The sequence below is a fragment of the Dipodomys spectabilis genome, unplaced genomic scaffold (genome assembly GCF_019054845.1).
Source record: "Dipodomys spectabilis isolate Male_0828 unplaced genomic scaffold, ASM1905484v1 ptg000773l, whole genome shotgun sequence".
NCBI classification, from domain to species: Eukaryota; Metazoa; Chordata; class Mammalia; order Rodentia; family Heteromyidae; genus Dipodomys; species Dipodomys spectabilis.
In genome coordinates this window covers 210322-229605 of record NW_024871450.1, presented here as the reverse complement: position 1 = coordinate 229605, position 19284 = coordinate 210322, and the positions used below count along the sequence as shown (strand labels likewise).

Genomic DNA, 19284 nt, shown 5'->3' with positions numbered 1-19284 from the left:
AGGAAGGATGGCAGGAAGCCTTCACTGCTGTCCTCTCCTCTGCTTGTGACAGTGTCCTGAGAATATATTTAGAGCTGCGGCAGCCATCTGGTTTCTGAACAGCCAGATATTAAGGCTAGGCCCAGAGCTCAGTAGCAGAGCATTTGTTCAGTATTAAAAGCCCCCTGGGTTTGATCACTAGCCCTGCAAAGCAAAGCAAAACTAAACAGGGTCAAGTGTGATAGTACATACCCGAAATTGCAACAACTCAGAGGCCAAGATAGAAGGATCTTGGCCTGAGGCCAGTCTGGGCAAACGTGTGAGACCTTATCTGAAAAATAAACGCAAAACGACTGAGTTGTGTCTTTTGTGGTGGACTGCTTGCTTAACAATTTTTGAGCCCTGAGTTCAATCCTAGTCTCCCCATCTTTTTTTACCCCTTTCAAAAAAAAAAAAAGGAGGAAAGAAATAAAAAAAATAAACAAAAAAGATTCAGATCGTGACACGTTTGTGTCATCAAACCAACCCCAAGACTCCAGACTACTTATTATAGGAGGTTTATTCTATTGTTATTTAAGCCACTCTCTGAGTTTCATATCAATAATAAATGGACAAGAAAGGAAGGAAGGAAGGAAAAAAGGAAAGAAAGAAAATGGGAACAGATGTATCACGATCCCCACCTACCCCTTCCTCCCCCATCTGGCTGGACAGTAACTACAGGAACCACAGGAAATACTGTTCCTGCTTGCCGCCCTGGGTTCCTGTCCTTCTAGGCTGCTCTTCAGCCTTCCTTGAATGATTTGAATCATGTTGTTCGCTTTGCATACACTCCCCTTCTGCTTCAGTTGGTCAGATTTGGTTTCTGTTGTCACCAGGAGGAGGAAATTGGGATTTTTCCGGATGATTTAAGCCTCAAGTTGCAGACCACCCACTCTGGGTGGGTCCTTTCAGTTTAGCACAGGTACCTGATTTGAGTTTCAAACCTGTTTACAAACAGGTCTTGGTTCCTAAATATAAACCCCAGGAAGAGGGCACTCTGAGAATGAAAGGAGGAAGGGCTGGGGAGGAGACAGGAAGCTGAGCGCCCAGATGTGTTTCCCATCAGCTTTCCCCACTCCCTCTCAAGTGGAGGAGGGACTCACGGCAAAAGCCCATGGTGATCCTGAAGACCCACCCTGCCCTCTGTAAGTGCCGATTACAAAGGTGACTGGGCTCTGGACATGTGGTTGGTCCTGTCCACGGCTCTGCCAAGTGGTCAGGAAGGAAATGGGAACTACATTATAGATGAGAAACTTCAAACTTAAGACAGGCAAAGGAAGCAGGCGTGCATGGTGGTGCACAACTGTAATCCTAGTACTGAGAGGCTGAGGCAGGAGCATTGTGAGTTTGGGCCATCCTGAGCCACATACCTTTCCAAGGACTGGGAGTATGGCTCGAGTGCTTGAGCGCCTGCCTAGCAAGCATGAGGTCCTGAGTTCAGTCCTGAGTGCCATGAAAAATCTTGGGGCCAAACATTGTTCTGCTTATCTTCTGGATCTCAGAGGTAACACAGAAGCGATGGAGCAGTTCCCTCCAGACTGCGTAAGAACATTCAAAGGTTGTTTGATAACATAGCCAAAATCTACGGCTGTGAGCATGCTGGGAAGATTTGCTGGATGCCAGATCCTGGGTGTTACCCTTCCATCAACCCAGAAACAAAGGGCAAGCTGGCCTGATGGCCCTTCCTACTTCAGTCTTTCTGTGGGCATGTGCTGTGTGCATGTCCAGGAGTCTTCCCTGGTCATGGTGGTGCCGGATTCAGAAAATCAAACACAGGATGTCCAGTTCGTTTGAATTTCAGATAAACAATGAATTAAAAAAAAATGTCTTACTTAAAAATCTCATAGGGGATATGCTATGCTAAAAACAAATTATGGGGTGGATACTGGTGGCTCATTCCTATAATCGTAGTTACTCAGGAGGCTGAGATCTGAGGATCAGGTTGGAAGCCAGCCTGGGCAGGAAAGTTCATGAGTCTCTTATCTCCAATTACCCACCAGAAAACTGGAAGTGGAGCTATGGCTCTAGTGGTAGAGCTCTAGCCTTGAGCAAAAAAGCCCAAGGGCAGCATCTAGGCCCCGAGTTCAAGCCCTACAACTGACAAAAAATTAAAACAATTATATGTGGCTAATATGAACTTGAATTGGGGTGGGTGTATTTTGTCTACTCCCAGTGGAGACCAGTGTCTCCTGCTCTGCAGAAAAAAAAATATACAACCTGGGTTATCAACCTGGGCACAGAGGCACTTATACCCACAGGACTAGGCTTTTGATTGGATGTCTCAACCCCCCACCTCCCACACACACCTTCTCCAGAGCCAGTTCTGATTGGTGGAGGAGGAAGGAAAATCTCCCTCCCACCCCCCAGTCTGTAGTCAGTGTTCGATGCTTAACATTTATCTAAATTAATGTTCTGAGTGCACACACACGAGCTGTTCTGAATCTGTAACCAATTGCCCGTTAATAACCTTCAAGGAACAAATACCTCCCCACTGCGCGCTCCATGCCACAGGCCTTACTGCTGGCCAGGGAATGTCCAGTACGATAGCCAGCCACTCCATAGGGGAAGGACCAGGAAAAATGTTTCTCTGCCAAAAAAGTGAAAGGGGGTTGACATCTCACCCCACCCCTTTGGTGGGTAAAGTCTCCTGGGTGCTGACTAACTAGGCCTCAGGTGACTCCTAAGATCTGGTCGTGTTAACTGCCCAGCGAGCTAGCTCTGGAATCTTCCCTGCACCTTGGCCAGCTGCAGCCATTTGCACACCCACACCACCCCCAGACTTTGCATGCGGTTTGTTTGTCTTTCAGATGAAAGCAATTAACGAGATGCCTGGCCGCAGCGGGTGGCAGCCCCTCCTCCTCTTCTCATTCCTGAGGTCTAAAATCGAAAGGGTTGATTCTTGAAGAAGAATCAGACAGATTCGAAAGAGTAATTCCCAAACGGCTGGCAACTTCCGAGGAACTTGCTGGAACTCTAAAATAAAGTCTACGGTTTTAAAAATCAGATTGACCTCGGTTCAGTGGAGGGCAGTACCCTGATTTTGCCTGCTTTCCCAATCAACACTTACTTGAAGGTACAGAAGTTGAAGCCATGGGAAGTTGGGGTGTGGGGAGTTGGGGTGTGGCTCCAGGCACGGAGGAAAAGAACTAGAGGTGGAGATCAGACCTTTCTTCTGATTCCCCCCAGGAGTAATTATTTGATGACCATAGAGAAGACATTTTAAAAGAAAGGCTGGGGTTGGGGGTGCGGGTGGGGAAGAGGTGAGGCCCTTCATATGATTCAGACCTGAAGAATCCACAGTGGTGGGCAATGATTGTCCCAGATGTGAGTCATGGCTCCAAACAATGGATGAAACAGAGGCAAATACTGTTGACTCACAGGATCTCTCAGCCTTGCTTAGAAGGAGATCACAGGGCACCCGCCCAAGTCTAATGAGTGGAGCCCTAAAAATATCTGCTCGATGTTGCTGATGGGAAGACGTAGGACTCTCACGTCAGCCAGTGATGACACTCAGCCTGGCACAGTCAACAACACCCAAAGCTCTGGGCGCTGGAGGATTCTGAGTTGGTTTTCCTTGTTGGTTTGGATATTTGCAGAATTCCTAGCACGAGTCACTATAGAATTATATGAGACAATTTTTTTAGGCCAATATAGCAAGAGGAAGAAGTCGATCAGCTGTGGACCCTGTGTGCTTTAATGATTAATTTCATTGCCATCTCTGTGTGTGTGTGTGTGTGTGTGTGTGTGTGTGTACTAGGACTTGAATTCAGGGCTTGGGTGCTGTCTCAGCTTTTTTGCTCAAGGCTGGCATACCTCCACTTCTGGCTTTTTGGAAATAAGAGTCTCATGCACTTTCCTTGCAGGGATGAGGATCTCAGCCACCTGAGTAGCTGGGGATACAGGCATGAACTACAGGTACCCGGCAACAAGCTGTCATTTTTGAGGTAGGTGATCAGAGAACGGGAGGATGGGAAACGAGCCAGGATTTTAGAGACAAAACTATATTCATGAGCAACTTGGTTAAAAGCACTCAGGCACGGTTTGCTTTGCTTTAAGTCTAATTCATGTCTCCCCCCCCCCCCCCCCCCCCCCGCAACCTGCAACACTCAGTAAAAATGTAAGAAACAGCCTCTCTCTCCTTCTGACCCCGCCTGCTTACAAGGCAAATAATCCATGTTCTCTGGGAACTGAGCAAGGATGTCTTAAAGACTTTTTCCGGTGGGGGATGGGGTGGGGAAGAGGTCTGGGGACACGTGGGAAAATGACTCCTGTAGGGTCTAGCCACAAAAAGATTTGCAAAGGAAAATACTTATTTCAAGGATGGACGTCTGTCTTCAAGGTCTGGCAGAACTCCATCCTTTGTTTAAAGGAACACTCAAAAATCTGTCAAAGTGACCCAAGGTTAGTCAGTAGGTCAACCTTGAACTTTCTAGGCCCAATTTCTACAACTACAAGAATGACAGAATGTACCAGATGTCAGAACACAGGGGAGTGCTCATCCTGAGGTAAATTTGGGCAGAACCGCAACTTGCTTTTTCCCCATAAATACGCGCAGTGCTAGAGATGTCACTGTACCATTCCCAGCTGTGCCCGCGCGGTGCCTGCGGTGTATGCCAGCTCTCCACCGTTCCTTTGCTTTACTGGTGAGCTTGCTTGGTCTGTACCTCGCAGTGTCCTCCAATTCTCTTCTGCAAGCGTCTTCCTGAAGCATCACTGGTTCGGATAATGGCTGTTTGGTGGCCACTTCTGCTGAGCGCTTGCTTAAGTCCATTTGTCCCCCTTCGGTGGCCCTGGTAGTGTGGCGTGTGTGTGTGTGTGTGTGTGTGTGTGTGTGTGTGTGTGTGTGTGTGTGTGTGGTACCCTCAGGGAACTGTCAAATATCCCATTCTGTTTATCTGCAGTTCTGGTCACTGGAATGTTTCTGGATGAGGTCTCTAACGGTCCTGTGGTTCAAGTATGTGAGTCAGTTGTGAGACTTGAACTCAGAGCCTGGGTGCTGTCACTGAGTTTTTTTGCTCAAGGCTCTACCTCTTTGAGCCACAACACTACTTCTGGTTTTCTGGTAGTTAGAGATAATAGTCTCATGGATTTTCCTGCCTAGGCTGGCTTCAAACCACCATCCTCAGATCTCAGCCCCCTAAATAGCTAGGATTATAGATGTGAGCCACCAATGCCTGGCCTTTCTTTTTGTTTTTTTTATACCATTGGAGGTTTTATGGTTCTGGAAATGATGTGTACATGTATCCAATAGACGGAGACTTCTATTTTGTACCTATGCACCCAGGCACAGAAGTGGGGTTTGTTTAGTTTGTAAGACAGGGCTGTGTGTGTGTGTGTGTGTGTGTGTGTGCGTGTGTGTGCGCGCACGCGCATGTGTTGTTGTGATGTTAGGGATCAAATGCAGGGCCTCCCAACATTCTAGGCAGGTACTCTACCACTGAGCTATATCCCAACCCTGTTTGACTCATTAAAACAAAATAAATACTCTCACTCAATGACTTTTCTCCATTCAAAATGACTCTATTATTGAAAGCCTTTTTCTCCAGGCAGAATCTAGAGGGGAAAAAAAAAAAGTAGTGTGTGGAGACAGATCTATACATTGATTTCAATGGCTGGGTTGCAGTAGAGCTGTCAGGAGTGAAAAATGGCAAAGGAAACCCACTCGCCCATCATAGGAAGCTCATTATTTGAACCAAAGAAATTCTTTCTAGTGAATTAAATAATTTCAATGACCGATTCAATTTGTTAACAATAAGGCATCCCTTTGTTATTACCAAAACCCCCAAAGGAATGCTAGGTACATCTGGAAGGTTCATACAGCTTATCAGACAAAAGGGCTGGGACGGCCAGGATAAGAAGGGCCATTTTCCCGGCTGAGCCTTTGTTGGATGATATCAGCTCAAGGCTGTGGCAGGCCCATTCATCAAGGTCCGCTCACATCTAGCAGGCTGTAAGGAGAGGCAGGATTGTGCAGTGTCATTGCAGGAAAACAAACTCTTAGGAAGAGCTGGACTTTGAGACAAAGCATACTTATTAAAGAGCAAAAAGGCGATAAGGGGCCATCTGTGGGCAGACAGAATTTCCTAATGGAATTGAGGGACCCAGGCATTAAGGGAAATATACAACAACATTTACATTTCAATGGCGGTGAATATAGAAAGGTCATTTTCACCTGAACTTGATGTGTTCTGAAGGAAGTGGGATTCATTTGCAGGTGTCTTTCTTGTCAGACAATATGCTTGGGGCATCGATCTTAAGCATTGGGAGAATTTTCATTGCTTCTTTATTTAAAGTTTGGTTTTCAGACTGGTGCAGTGGTGCACAGGAGGCCTGGATACTGTCTCTGAGCTTTTTTGTTCAAGGCTAGCAATCTACCACTTCCAATTCTCTGGTGGTTAATTGAAGAGAAGAGTCTTAGACTTTTCTGCCCGGGCTGGCTTTTAACCTTGATTCTCAGATCTCAGCCTCCTGAGTAGCTAGGATTATAGGCATGAGCCACTCACACCTGGCTGAAACTCTTTTTGCATTTGTCAACTAAAACCAAGCCAATCCAAATGGGACGTATTGTCTTTATGTGTATATGAGCCACAAAAAAAAACTCTCGCAGAGGCCTGCTTCTGTCACCTATATACATGTGTTCTTTGATGTCTGACTGGTATCTGACACACAGGGGCCCAGAGCTACTCACAGGATTCCAGCCCCAACCATAAGCATGCTGACTCATTTTCCCTGCTGGCAGTTCCTTCTTGTTTTACCCAAGGCCTTATGATGTAGGTAAGTGTTCTTCTACCAAGCCGCATCTCCAGCCCTCTGTTTCTTGCTCTTTCAAGCAAGTTTACATGGACCAAGTAGGAAGCCATCTGTAGGTGCCTTTTCCCTCCGTTGCTAAATATTCACATTCTTGTCAGTTCAATTGGCTTTATTTGGGCTTGGAAAATACCATACTATTTGTGATAGTATATGTTCCCAGGTTATGCATTATTACATGTACAGTAATACTGAATGAGAATCTAGCAGAAGCCAATGAGAGAGATGAATAACAACAGATTTAGAATGTAATATGCATATAGATATAGGTTATTGTTTGGAATTGTGTAATGCAATGAAATCTCACTTTAGTGTTTCTTTATATGTAGGGCTGATTTGTCTTGCTTCCATTTATGTGCCCTTATTATTATTTAAGGGCCTATAAAGTACCTACTTTCACAATGTCTGTTTTGCCCATAAAAAGTGTCAGAACATGGCTCTGAGGACAGAGTATGCAAAGCTTTCATGTATGTTCATTAAATTGTCTAGGCTTAAATTCATTTTATTTGTTCAGTTGGCTGTTTGAATAATGCAGAGTTGGGTGTGGTAGCACATGCCAATAATCCCAGCACACAGGAGGCTAAGGATCAAGAGTTTGAGGCAGGCATGGGCTATTTAGAGAAACCTTGTCTCAAAGAAAAGTCCCAAAACTTGTACTTAAGCATTGGGATAGATAGCAATAACTATCAAAAATGTTCTTAATTTGTAGTAGTTGAATCATTGCAGTTCAAAGTTATAGCTCCTTGGAAAGTATGTTTTCCGGGCTGGGAGTGTGACTCACATAGTAACTCTGCTAGAATTTAAAAAGTACATTTCTTCCTAAGGAAATTGTTTCATTAAAGTAAACTGATCAAAGAAGAAGAGACCCTCAGTGCCCAGGCGTCCTTTGGTGGCTTCATCACGTCCCATTCAGGTGTTAGAAGTTAATCAGTCATTCTCTCACCTGGACGAAAGTTGTCTCCCTCCCAGGTTTCCCTTCCTCTTAGCAGATTTGGCCTAAGTTTTTGACTGTGTCACAGTGTAATAGCACCCGGCTCTTCCTCCCTTGCCCGCCACCCCCTTCCTAGTGGTCCTGCTTGCTGTGCATGCAGATGACCACTAGGTGGTGCTAAAAGTCGGGTTATCGCAATGGGAGACTAGGAGGCGGTGGCCCAGGGCCCAGCAGGCTGGAGGGGAGATCTGGAAGGCGCTACAAGGCTCACTGGATGGAACTCTGATTTTCCAAATGGGCAACAGAAACCCAGGGAAAATAGGCAATTGCCAGAGTCCCCACACACACTCCTTTTCCCCCTCATTATTTGTTAAAAGATGAGCTTTGTCATCCAGAAGCAGATGTTGATCAAAAACATGAGATGGAGGGTCCTAAGAAATCAAGAAATATAGAAACAACAGCAACTACAAAGAAAACAACAACAACAACAAACCTATGTAGGCCGGGCACAGGTGTCTCACACCTGTAATCCTAGCTACTTAGCAAGCTGAGAGCTAAGAATCTGTAACCCTGAGCTTCAGCCCCAGCCCTGGCAGGAAGGAGGGTTTTTGAGGCAGCATTGGACATCTGGGATCTGCAAATGGGAGGCAGTGTCCTGGGAGGGCCAGGCCAGGCTCAGCTGGGGAGCAGCGGGTTGTGGCTGGTCTAAGGGCACAGGACACAGGGACAGAGGTGTCCTGAGGAGGAGTCCCAGGACTGTGGACTTTAGTCTGAAGACTCTGGAGCCGCCCAGGAAGGAAGAGGACTCAGGGAATGGCCTGGGTGGAAACGCTCCTTGGGAAGGCTGCCTCCTGGAGACCCAGAGACCAGAACAAGTATGAATTGAAAGCTGGGGTGGCGGAGCAGTGTGAGGTGAGGACCAGACCTGGGCTGGGGGCCGTGTGTGGTGCTGGTGCTGGTGGTGTGCATGCTGAAGAGAGAGTTCCTAATTCACCAGTTTCCCTGGGACACAGAGACTGGCCTTGTGCATAAGTGCCTTCGAGAGTTCTTAGAACTCTGTGGCCTGAATTACTTACCAGGCATTGAAGGGAAGGGATTGTAATGAAATGTACTTCATCTCCTTAGATTAAAAATTTGAAATTGTTTTTGTTAATGCAGTTGTAATAGCATTCTAAATGCCCCCTTTAGGCCAGTCCCACTGCACTACAAGGGACCACACAAGAAAATGCTTCCCTCCCTGGCTGCGATCTAGGGAGCTCTAGATCCCTCTTTGCATCATTATGTGCACCCCCCCTTTTTTGGGGGACTCACCCTGACATTTTCCTTTCAATGGTCAGAAATCTGCTTCCAGCAGAGCCCTGTCACCCATGCCCACCACTACTGTGCCTGTCTCCTGGACCTACTGTCACCAAGGGCAGCCGGAAGTGGCCTTGTTGGTGGCAGCCTTTGTGTCAGGAGAAAGGGGGTTGGTCCGGGAAAGCCCAGGATGTAGGGGATCCTTTCCATGGAGAATCTTGTCTTTTGAAGAATTTCTCAGTGCAGAGACACGCCATTTCCCTGTGGCTGGCTAACGCACTAACTGTACCTTCTTATTACTACAATATACCGGCTACCAGATTCAAAGTTCTGCACACTAGGTGGGTTGTATGTCCAGTGAATCTGGGGGGCTGTGATTCAAAAGAGGTAAAGTCTGGATCCTTGGGGGGTGGTGTTTGAGGCTCATTTTACAAGCCTTTTTTATTTTATTTCATTTTTTGTCAGTTGTGGGGCTCGAACTCAGGGCCTGGGAGCTATCCCCAAACTTTCGAACTCAAAGCTAGTACTCTATCACAGACCCACTTCTGGTTTTCTTTATCTTTTTGTTGCTGTTGTTGTTGGTTGTGGGTCTGAATTCTGGGCCTGGGTGCTGTCCCTCAGCCCTTCAGCTCATGGCTAGCGCTCTACTACTTGAGCCACAGCACCACTTCCGGCTTTTTCTGCTTGTGTGGTGCTGAGGAATCGAACCCAGAGCCTCTTGCATGCAAGGCAAGCCCTCTACCACTGAGCCACCTTCCCAGCCCCCACTTCTGATTTTCTTGTGGTTAATTGGAGCCTGGACTGGCTTCGAACTGTCATCCTCAGATCTCAACCTCCTCGGTAGCTAGGATTACTGTGGGCACCCAGCAGCTCCGTTTCTTTATTCTGAGACTGGAGGACAGGAAGGAGAGCCAGTGTGAGATGGGCCAATCCTGGAGCTTCTGGGTGCAGAGAGGAAGTCAACTCCCCTGCCCCCACGTGCTGGGATTTGTTCCCAGCAGCCCATCTTCATTTCCTGATGGTGTATACACACTGCTGATCAATACTCGACTCCCCGGCCTTGAAAATACTTTACCTGCTGGGAAAGCTATTTCGGTCATACACACCCTCTGCCCTCCTGGATTCCACTGTGCACAGCACTTTATCAGCGTCCACTGGGAACGCCCAGCTGCCTGGCTCAGTCCTTCCAGCTGCCTACAGTGTCTCCTGGGGAACTTTCCGGAATGCTTGCCCTGGTCAGCTGCATTTGATTTATGAGAGAGAGAAATCATCTCAGTCTTCACAGTGACACGGTGGTAGGGAAGGACAGGCCATAAGAGTGAGTGGGGACGAATGGAAATATGTAAGCTATTTCATTTGAGAGTCCAGCATGGCTTGTGAAACCGTACTCTGCCTTTCCATCGTTTCCTAGCAGGGATTAAGAGGTGGTCATCTGAGCCCAGTGTGGTAGAGCACACCAGTAATCCTAGCACTCAGGTGGTGAAGGCACTGCACATTTGCCCTCTCTCCCTCAGTGTAACTGTAGTATTACTTCAGGGTATAGGAAGAGAATTAGATGAGTGAATTGTATGTGTGTGTGTGTGTGTGTGCACATGCACACACACACACACACCCATGCCAGTTGTGGGGCTTGAACTCAGGGTCTCAAGATCTTGATTAGCTTTTTCACTCAAGGCTGGTGTTCTACCACTTGAGCCACACTTCCATTCCTAGCTGCTTTTTTGCTGGTTTATGGTTGATAAGAACCTAGATCCTCTGATCTTAGCCTTCTGAGCAGTTAGTATTATAGGCGTGAGCCAGTGCCTGGCTATATGAGGGGGAAATGTTAAGATCAGTGAAGATGGCAGAGGTGTGGCAGAGCCAGTACAGCTTCTTTGGGAGTGTGAGACCCCGGGGGAGAGGGGTTCTCAGAGGTTATTGGGATCAACCATAATTAGTACCTTTTAAGTGACACCCTTTTACTCTGCTTTGTGTGTGTGTGTGTGTGTGTGTGTGTGTGTGTGTGTGTGTGTTGGTTCTGGGGCTTAAACTCAGAGCCTGGCTTCTATCCCTGAACTTCTTTTTGCTCAAGGCTAGTGTTCTATCACTTGAGCCACAGCTCCACTTCTGATTTTCTGGTGGTTAATTAGAGGTAAGAGTCTCATTGACTATCCTGTCCAGGCTGGCTTTGAACCACAATCCTCAGATCTCAGCCTCCTGAGTAGCTAGGATTACAGGTATGCGTCACCTGCACCTGGCTTGTTTTGTGTTTTACTTTTGGTGTTCACTGAGCCATACCCTAGCCCTTTCTGTACTTGGAACTACAACCATTTCGGTGGTGTTACCCAAATCTTTGGAGGAGGGGGGTGAGCAATGCAGATTAAATGTGGAAGCGGAAACAAGGAAAACAAAACTACATGAGCAGAGTGCATACATCAGTCAACTATCTATTTTTGGTCTGTGGGAAGCAAGCGTTCTTAGTGTAGACATTTCTGGAAGGGCTTCATGTCTGCCCTGGCAATCAGGGAAACTATCACCCTTGTTTCCTGATAGTATAAAGTCATGGGACAGACACAGATAATAAATCAACTCTAATTTCCTCAGAATAGAAACTGCTCTGAAATAAGAAGGGGAATGCAGCCTTACAGCCCTATATTAAGTCACAAAAGAGTGCAAAGTAAAAGCCTCATGTTATTTAAGCTTTTTGTGTGTGGTGCTGGTGGTACTATAATTTGAACTCATATCCTTGCCCTTGCTAGGCAAGCGCTTTACCACTCTCACCACACCCCCGACCTTAATTTACCTTCTTTTTCATAAAGCCAGAGCATATGTCTGCAGAATATTTTTCTATTCATTTGTCTTGACACACATGGAACTCAAGTCTCTTTTGAGAATTCAACTATGTGTTTTCATTTAAATTTGTCAAAGGACAGGAAGGTTTTTGTTTGTTTTTAAAGGCATGCCTGTGAATTACTGAGGTAAAGAAAGTCAATGACCCCGAATTATACAACCTGGAGCAAAAACAAAACAAAACAAAACAGCAAAAGGCAACATTAGCTAAGCGTGCTAGTCTGGGTCTTACACTTGAGACGGAAGCTAGAAGCTGGAGAGTTAGAGGCCAGGCTGCTCTATAGTGAGACCTTGTGTCCAAACCAACCCCCCAAAAAACTAACCAAGTAAAAAAAGGCAACCCAGGCCGTTATAATGCCTGTTTATATTTTCTGTGAGCAAATCATGGGTCTTTCAATAGGCATCTTTCTGCTATTATTATTTTTTTTTTTTAGCAGTACTAGAGTTTGAACTCTGGCCCTCAAAATTGATAAGGAGGTCTTCTATCACTAGAGACCGAGACAGTAGAGTATTAAGGAATAAGAAAAGACTATTAGCCAGGCACTGGTGGCTCATACCTATAATCCTAGCTACTCAGGAGGCTGAGATCTGAGGATCATAGTTTGAAGTCAGTCCAGGCAGGAAAGTCTATGAGATTCTTATCTCTAATTAACTTCCAGAAAATCAGAAGTGGTGGGTGGCTCGAAGTGATAGAGCCCCCTAGAGTACTAGCCTTGAGCGAAAGAGCTCAGGGACAGCACCCCAGGCCCTGAGTTCAAGCACTGCCCCTCCACCACCACCACCACAACAAAGAATGGAGAAGAGGGAGCTGAGTTCATAAATCAACTTGTATCTTATTAGGATAAGAATAATGAGGGAGAGAAATAAGGTAATAAGGGGGAGGACCGTGCATGTCTTCTGGGAATGGGTGGAGACCTTCCAGGACCTCAGTTAGGTGTCCCCTCCTTCCACTTCTTTCATGGCTCACATTTCCAGTCATGGTAGCCCAGGATGTGATGTCAGCCTCCAAGGCGGGGAGAGCAACTTGGCAAATCTAGGTCAATTTAACCCTATTTTATAATGTTGGTCAGAACTTCTCCAGTGTCTGTGTGTAGTGATGGATAAAGTCTGACCCCAGAGGTAAGGCAACAGGATAAACACACAATATGGAGTCAGGGATGCCCCATACCTCCTCTTTCCATCCAGTTGCCATCATACCTCTGCAAGTGAAGAGTATCTTTCAACCAGAGTGGCCTTTGAGTCCTTGCAAAGTACCCCGAGTGGCATTGTTATAGGCATCCAACACAGTGGGCTCTAGCACAAAGTTAGGAGGAAACTTAAGTGTGGCCCAATTGTGTGACCTCTAAGATCAGTGATCTTGCAGTCAACTAAGAGCTGACCTAGAAGCTGGATCACCCCCAGGGAGGGGGACTGGACATGAAGGGCCTGGGATTCTCTCCGATGGACGGCGTGACATGGGAGTCACTGAGGGTGCTGCTGAATTTGCCTAGGTCAGGTCACAGGACAAAGTTTTCTCTCGCAAGACGTTATGTAGCGCCCCCCTTCACCCCTTGCTGGGCTGGTTATTCTGATGTTAACAGCCACTTCAGCCTTTTGTTTCCATGGTCTCTATTTTCCAGTCTTTCCATTTCTAACCTATAGAGGGCGCTAACTTCAGCTCAGCCCGCACAGACTTTCAGATTTCCAGCCGCGTGCCCCCTGCACACGCGGAGCTCTTAATAAGAATTTCAAAATAATTAATCCTGTAAGGATAAAGTGAGCACACACAACCTCTGCCCCTCCCCTGCAGCGTAACTCAATGAATCTGCTAGTGTAAGTTTGCATCATCATCTAGATTCTAGAAGGCAATTGATCTGTTAAACTGGTGTGTAGTGGATACATTGACCTGTGGAATCTGGGCTTTGTGGCTTTGCTTCTGTACAACTCACCCCAACACTGCGGTCACAGAGCTGCAGGTCCAAGCCCACCACACTTGCCTTGGCCCCATGGCTGAGCCCTATGCCCCATGGCTGAGACACAGGAATGTGTTGCTTAGCCTGGCACAGGCGGGAAGAACATTCGACCCCAGGATTCATGTTTAGTAGAGCAGGAGAAGAGAAAGGAATTTAAATCATCCTAGAAATTCCCTGCCAAAGCCATGTTTTTTGTGGGCTTTTTTTTTTTTTCATGAATATTTTCCACCTTGGACACAAAACAAACTTGAATGTCACATACTGCAGGGAATCTAGAGTCTCTAGATTTTCCTTTTCTAACAGAAACTGTACTACCTTGGAAATGTGAACCTCTACAGTTTTTCTTTCCAGCTGCCTAGAGACATCACAGGTGTCTAGTGGTTAAAAATATCATGCAGCTGGCTGGGAATGTGGCTTAGTGGTAGAGTGCTTGCCTAGCATGCATGAAGCTCTGGGTTCGATTCCTCAGTAGTACATACACAGAAAAAGCTGAAAGTGGTGCTGTGGCTCAAGTGGTAGAGTGCTAGCTTTGAACAAAAGAAGCTCAGGGACAGTGCCCAGATCCTGAGTTCAAGCCCCAAGACTAGCAAACAACAACAACAACAAATCATGCAGAGTCGGGAGCCAGTGGCTCATGCCTGTCATCCTAGCTGCTTAGGAAGCTCAGATCCAGACCACATAGTTTGAGGCCAGATGGGTCACAAAAGTCTGAGACTTCATTATCAGAAAGTGGCCCAAGTGGCCTGGCTCCTTGGCAAAAATCTATGTTTAGCATGTGTGAGGACCTAGATTTGATGCCCAGCACCATGTAAATTTAAAACACAAGGCTAGAGCTGGGAAGGTGGCTCAGTGGTAGAGTGCTTGCTTGCCTTGCATGCATGAGGCTCTGGGTTCGATTCCTCAGCACCACATAATCAGAAAAAGCTGGAAGTGGTGCTGTGGCTCAAGTAGTAGAGCACTAGCCTTGAGCTGAAGAGCTGAGGGACAGCGCCCAGGCCCAGAGTTCAGGCCCCACTACCGACACAAAAACAAAAACAAGCAAGCAAAACAACAACAACAACAACAAAAAAACAAAAACAAAAAAAAACTCCACAAGGCTGAGGGGTGTAGCTCAGCAGAATTCCTGTCTAGCAAGTGCAAAGTCCTGAGTTCAAATTCCAGTGCTGAAAAAAATAAAAGCAGTCATCCTTAGGTCTTTTGTTTAGCAGGCAAGACAGTGTAGTAGTTTCCACATCGAATTGGAAATTAGCTTCCTAAGATTGTTTTTTTGGGGAGGGGTAAGAGAGGCTGGGAATCACCCCAGATCCTTGCACATGCTAAACAGGTGCTCTAATATGTAAGGCACCTTGAAGCTGGTCCCAAACTCAGCTCTTAAGGTCCTTCCTCTATCACTGAAGTCACTCTTGGTTCCCTTCCAGCTTTATGCTAAAGAAACAACCATTAAATAACAAAGCCACCCCGACTTGGACATCCCCAGGGCATCACAGAAACACACGGGTCCCCATCTGGGCAAAATGAGCTGAGAGTTTTAACTGACTCCCCCAAAATGTATGACAGTTTCCAGGCAGTTAGACAGGAAAGAATGATTTACTAACAAAACCTTGGCTTCTGATTTTTCTAGTTAACAGCAAAGATGTTCCAACTGTAATTGCTCAGAGTATTTTTAAATTGTTTTGCAATGGACTCTTTAAGCATCTAAACTCAATCTAAAAATATAACTTCTGTGGCCTGGGTGGTAGCTATGAGGTAGACTGCATGCTGGAGGCCAAAGATAAACTCTTAGCCAAGCACTGGTGGCTCACACCTGTAATTCTGACTACTAAGGAACATGGTTCAAAGCTAACCCAGGCAAGAAAGTTTGTGAGATTTTTTTTTTTTTTTTGGGCTGGTCGTGGGGCCTGAACTCTGGGCCTGGGCACTGTCCCTCAGCTCTTCATCTCAAAGTTAGCGCTCTACCACTTGAGCCACAGCCCCACTTCCAGCTTTTCCTGCTTACGGGGTGCTAAGGAATCAAACCCAGTGCCTCATGCATGCAAGGCAAGCACTCTACCACTGAGCCACCCATTTGTGAGATTTTGTTATCTCTAATTAACAACCCCAAAAGCCAGAAGCAGAGCTGTGGCTCAAATAGTAGAGTGCAAAAGCTCAGGGACAGCACCCAGGCCCAGAGTTCAAATCCCAGGACCAGCAAAAGTAAGCAAACAAACAACAACCAAATCCCAGTACTTAAGTATTTAAGATAGAGCTTGGAACCAACATAGACTGCTGACACAGCTCTAAACTTGCCACGTGGGTGACGTTTCTAATCTGCTTTGTGCATTTCTCATTAACAACCAGATGGAGAGAGAGAGGAGAGGGCTGGGCTGGGTGGTCCAGTGCAGGAAGTGCTTGACCAGAGAGTTTACACCTATGTGTGCTGCACAGCATGGCCCCCAGGGGCTCAGGTGGGCGGGTTTCCTTGGGCATGCTCAGTCTAGTACCTGCAGCTGCGGCTGGCTTTCAGTATTTAGTCTTGCCATTTAACAGCTGTAAGGCTATTTATCTGTACCAGAGGCCGCAGGGTCACCTTACAGCTCAAGAGCTGGTCTCTGAGGGTCCCAGGACTCCGGGTGGTGATCATCACAAGTCCCATCCAGAGACAGAGTGGCCCCTCTAGTGTTTGTCTGGTGGGGCGAGGGCTCTGAACTGGAGAGCAATAGGAATTGTCTTCAATTTGAACATGGTCACGCTGGCTGCTGAGGTAAGAAAAGGTTACGTGGGGTCACTGTGTTATAGAAGTCCAGGTGAATGGTGGGAGCTGTAAGAGGTGGTGAGAATGGCCAGATTCTGGGTTACATTTAAAGGCAGAGTCCATGGGATTGTGAATGATAGGCTGCCCAGCGTGGTAGCTCATGCCTGTAATCCTAGCACTCAGGAATCTAAGGCCAGAGGATTGAGAGTTCAAGGCCAGTCTGTGCTACATGGTGAGGGTTTTGGATGCCTTCATTTCCACTCGGAAGCCAGAAGCCCGTCACTATTTCTCTCCCCTCTTGTAACAATTCTAATTCTTCTCAAAGCTGCATGGGTACCAGCTGGCTAAGTACTCTAGAGTCACGTCTTCAGGCCCATGCTAGTGACCCGTGTCATTTTGTGGAAGGGGGGGTGGGAAGCCAGTCACCCAAAGACTTTTAATTGCTGGGCTAAAGACTGAATGCTTGCCTTGTTCAACACGGTCATCTCTGAGTCCAGAGAGAAATTGGGGAATCAAGCAGAAAATTCCAGGCCATGGGCTGCTGAGGGCTCCAGACTGGAGGGAGACAGGCCGGACTTAGAGCATCATGTTTGTAGTCCCAGCTTTGGTGTGGCTGAGTTGGAACAGCTGGGGCTCAAGGAGGGGAGATTGCCAGAGAGACTCCCGCCCAGACCCAGAGGAGGCCCCTGGCAGGGGCTGGTCAGGCCCTGGGCCCTCCAACCATGTTTCTACCAGGCTCCAAACCCCTTTCCCAGGAGGCGGCCTGGGCTCTGAGATCCCAGGCCCTGGCCTACAGGTAAGGAGTCAGCATTACCCAAGGGGGTTATGTGGTCTTTAGCTAAAGGGAGCACCTTCTCGGGGTGGAAGATGATGTTTTAACTCTCGTCAGCGTGTCGAAAATGTACTATATTGAGGTATTTCTAGCATTTTCTACTCAAACTCTTGCCCAGCTGTAACTCTCAGAGGTGTACCAGGTGTCTCTAATGAGTACGGAGGTTCTTCAAGAAGGCTAGAATTACCAGCGCCAGCACTGGTAATTGAGTCAAGCCTGATTTGCCCTCTACCCAGGGTGCCAACCACTGAGGATGAGTTTTGCAATAGGAAAGCAGTTTATACAGGAGGCAGTTAATTTAGGGAGTTGGAAGAACCAGCCTCAAATCTGTCTCTGAGAGGAGACAGCAAAGAGCAGGGCAGTGTGAGGCCCCGAGAGAACTCTCCGCAGGCTGCTCCACGGATTTAGCACTTCAGTAGAATCTCTGTCGGGCGAATGGCAGCCTCTTCCTATCTGAGGGTGGAGTTTTGTCCACTGGATGGCCGAAGAGCCTCCACTGGACATGGGCGCAGGTGTAGGGTCAGGGATTTCAACCCGTTAAAAGATGGACAAATGGCCTCTGCATATCTTCAGCAGCTTGGGGCCTTTGCTGTTCCACAGCAAAGCTTGCCTAGAGACCTCTTAATTTGGTGAGGGCTGGGGATGGAGCTGAGCGAGAGTGCTCTGGGCACAGCCCCGGGCTCCACACAGGGGTTCTTCTGGGTCAGGCCAGCATCCCCATTGGTGAGATGGGGTGGTCACAGGAAGCCTTGTGAGTGTGTAATCCTAGCCTTGTGCACAGCCACTGGAGGGTCACACCTGTCACCCTAGCTCCTCAGGAGGCTGAGATCTGTGGATGGTGGTTTGAAATCAGCCCAGGCAGGAAAGTCTGTGAGACTTTGTATCTCCAATGAACCACCAAATTTTTTTAAAAGGCAGAAATGGAGCTGTGGCTCAATTGGTGGAGTACCAGCCTTGAACAAAAAAGCTGGGGAAGCTGGGTGCTGGAGGGTCACACCTGTAATCCTAGCTACTCAGGGGGCTGAGATCTGAGGATCACAGTTTGAAGCCAGCCCAGATAAGGAAGTCCTTGAGACTCGTATCTCCAATTAACTACCAAAAAATCTGGAAGTGGAGCTGTGATAGAGTGTTAGCTTTGTGCAAAAAAGCTTAGGGATAGTGCCCAGGCCCTGAGTTCAAGCCCCATGACTGACAAAAAAAAAAAAAAAAAAAAAAACAAACTTGGGGACAGTACCCAGATCCTAAGGTCAAGCCCCAATCCTTTCCCTTCCCCATAAAAAGGAGCATTTAAGATTTCCACTCTGAGACCATGGTCGAATCGTTAACAAGTGCTTCTGAATTTGTTGGAAGTCTTGTTATCCAAAACTTGACTCCTGTTTTGCCTGGGATTGAACACGTGTTTGAAATCAGTGCTTACACAATGGAAGCACGCAGTAGCTAAGCTACTTACTTGGAGGATGCAGTGGGGGATTGCAGGCAAGCTCTGCCCAGCTGCCTACCGTGATCTTGGGCAAGAAGAATAGGTCTGCTGGATCTCCACTGCCAGTCTGTTAACCAGGAAGTCGCGTCCACCCCCTCCCTGGGCTGTGCAGGGAAAGCTACCAGGGCAGGGGCTTAAATATCAAATTATTAGTGCCGTGGACAATAACTGAACAGAATTTGTGACTTGCCTTCTTGTTACATTGTTTGTCTTGCTATTGTTCTTAGAGACAAAAAAAAAGGTAGTCTGCAATGGGGGTTGGCTAGGTTTTGAGTGATGGCAGCCTTGCTGTACCAGATTGCATGAATTATTTACAAGTTGGTTATCTAGCTCTGTTTGATTGATTGAGTCCTGCACCCCATAAATATGCATTGGAATGTTTGCTAGTACTGGGGTGGAGGGGGGCAC

General features: G+C 47.1%; 1 protein-coding gene across 4 annotated transcripts in view; it reads left to right on the top strand.

Annotated features, from left to right (window-relative positions):
* The first annotated feature begins 8569 nt into the window (after positions 1-8569).
* Positions 8570-19284, top strand: part of Kifc3 (kinesin family member C3) — a 73053-nt gene continuing 62338 nt past the window's right edge. For 3 of the 4 annotated variants that reach the window (XM_042672813.1, XM_042672812.1, XM_042672814.1), the window contains exon 1: positions 8570-8668. In XM_042672813.1, coding sequence (XP_042528747.1) covers positions 8570-8668 — 99 coding nt within the window. The remainder of the gene's footprint in view (positions 8669-19284) is intronic. The other variant, XM_042672817.1, reaches the window with a different exon arrangement.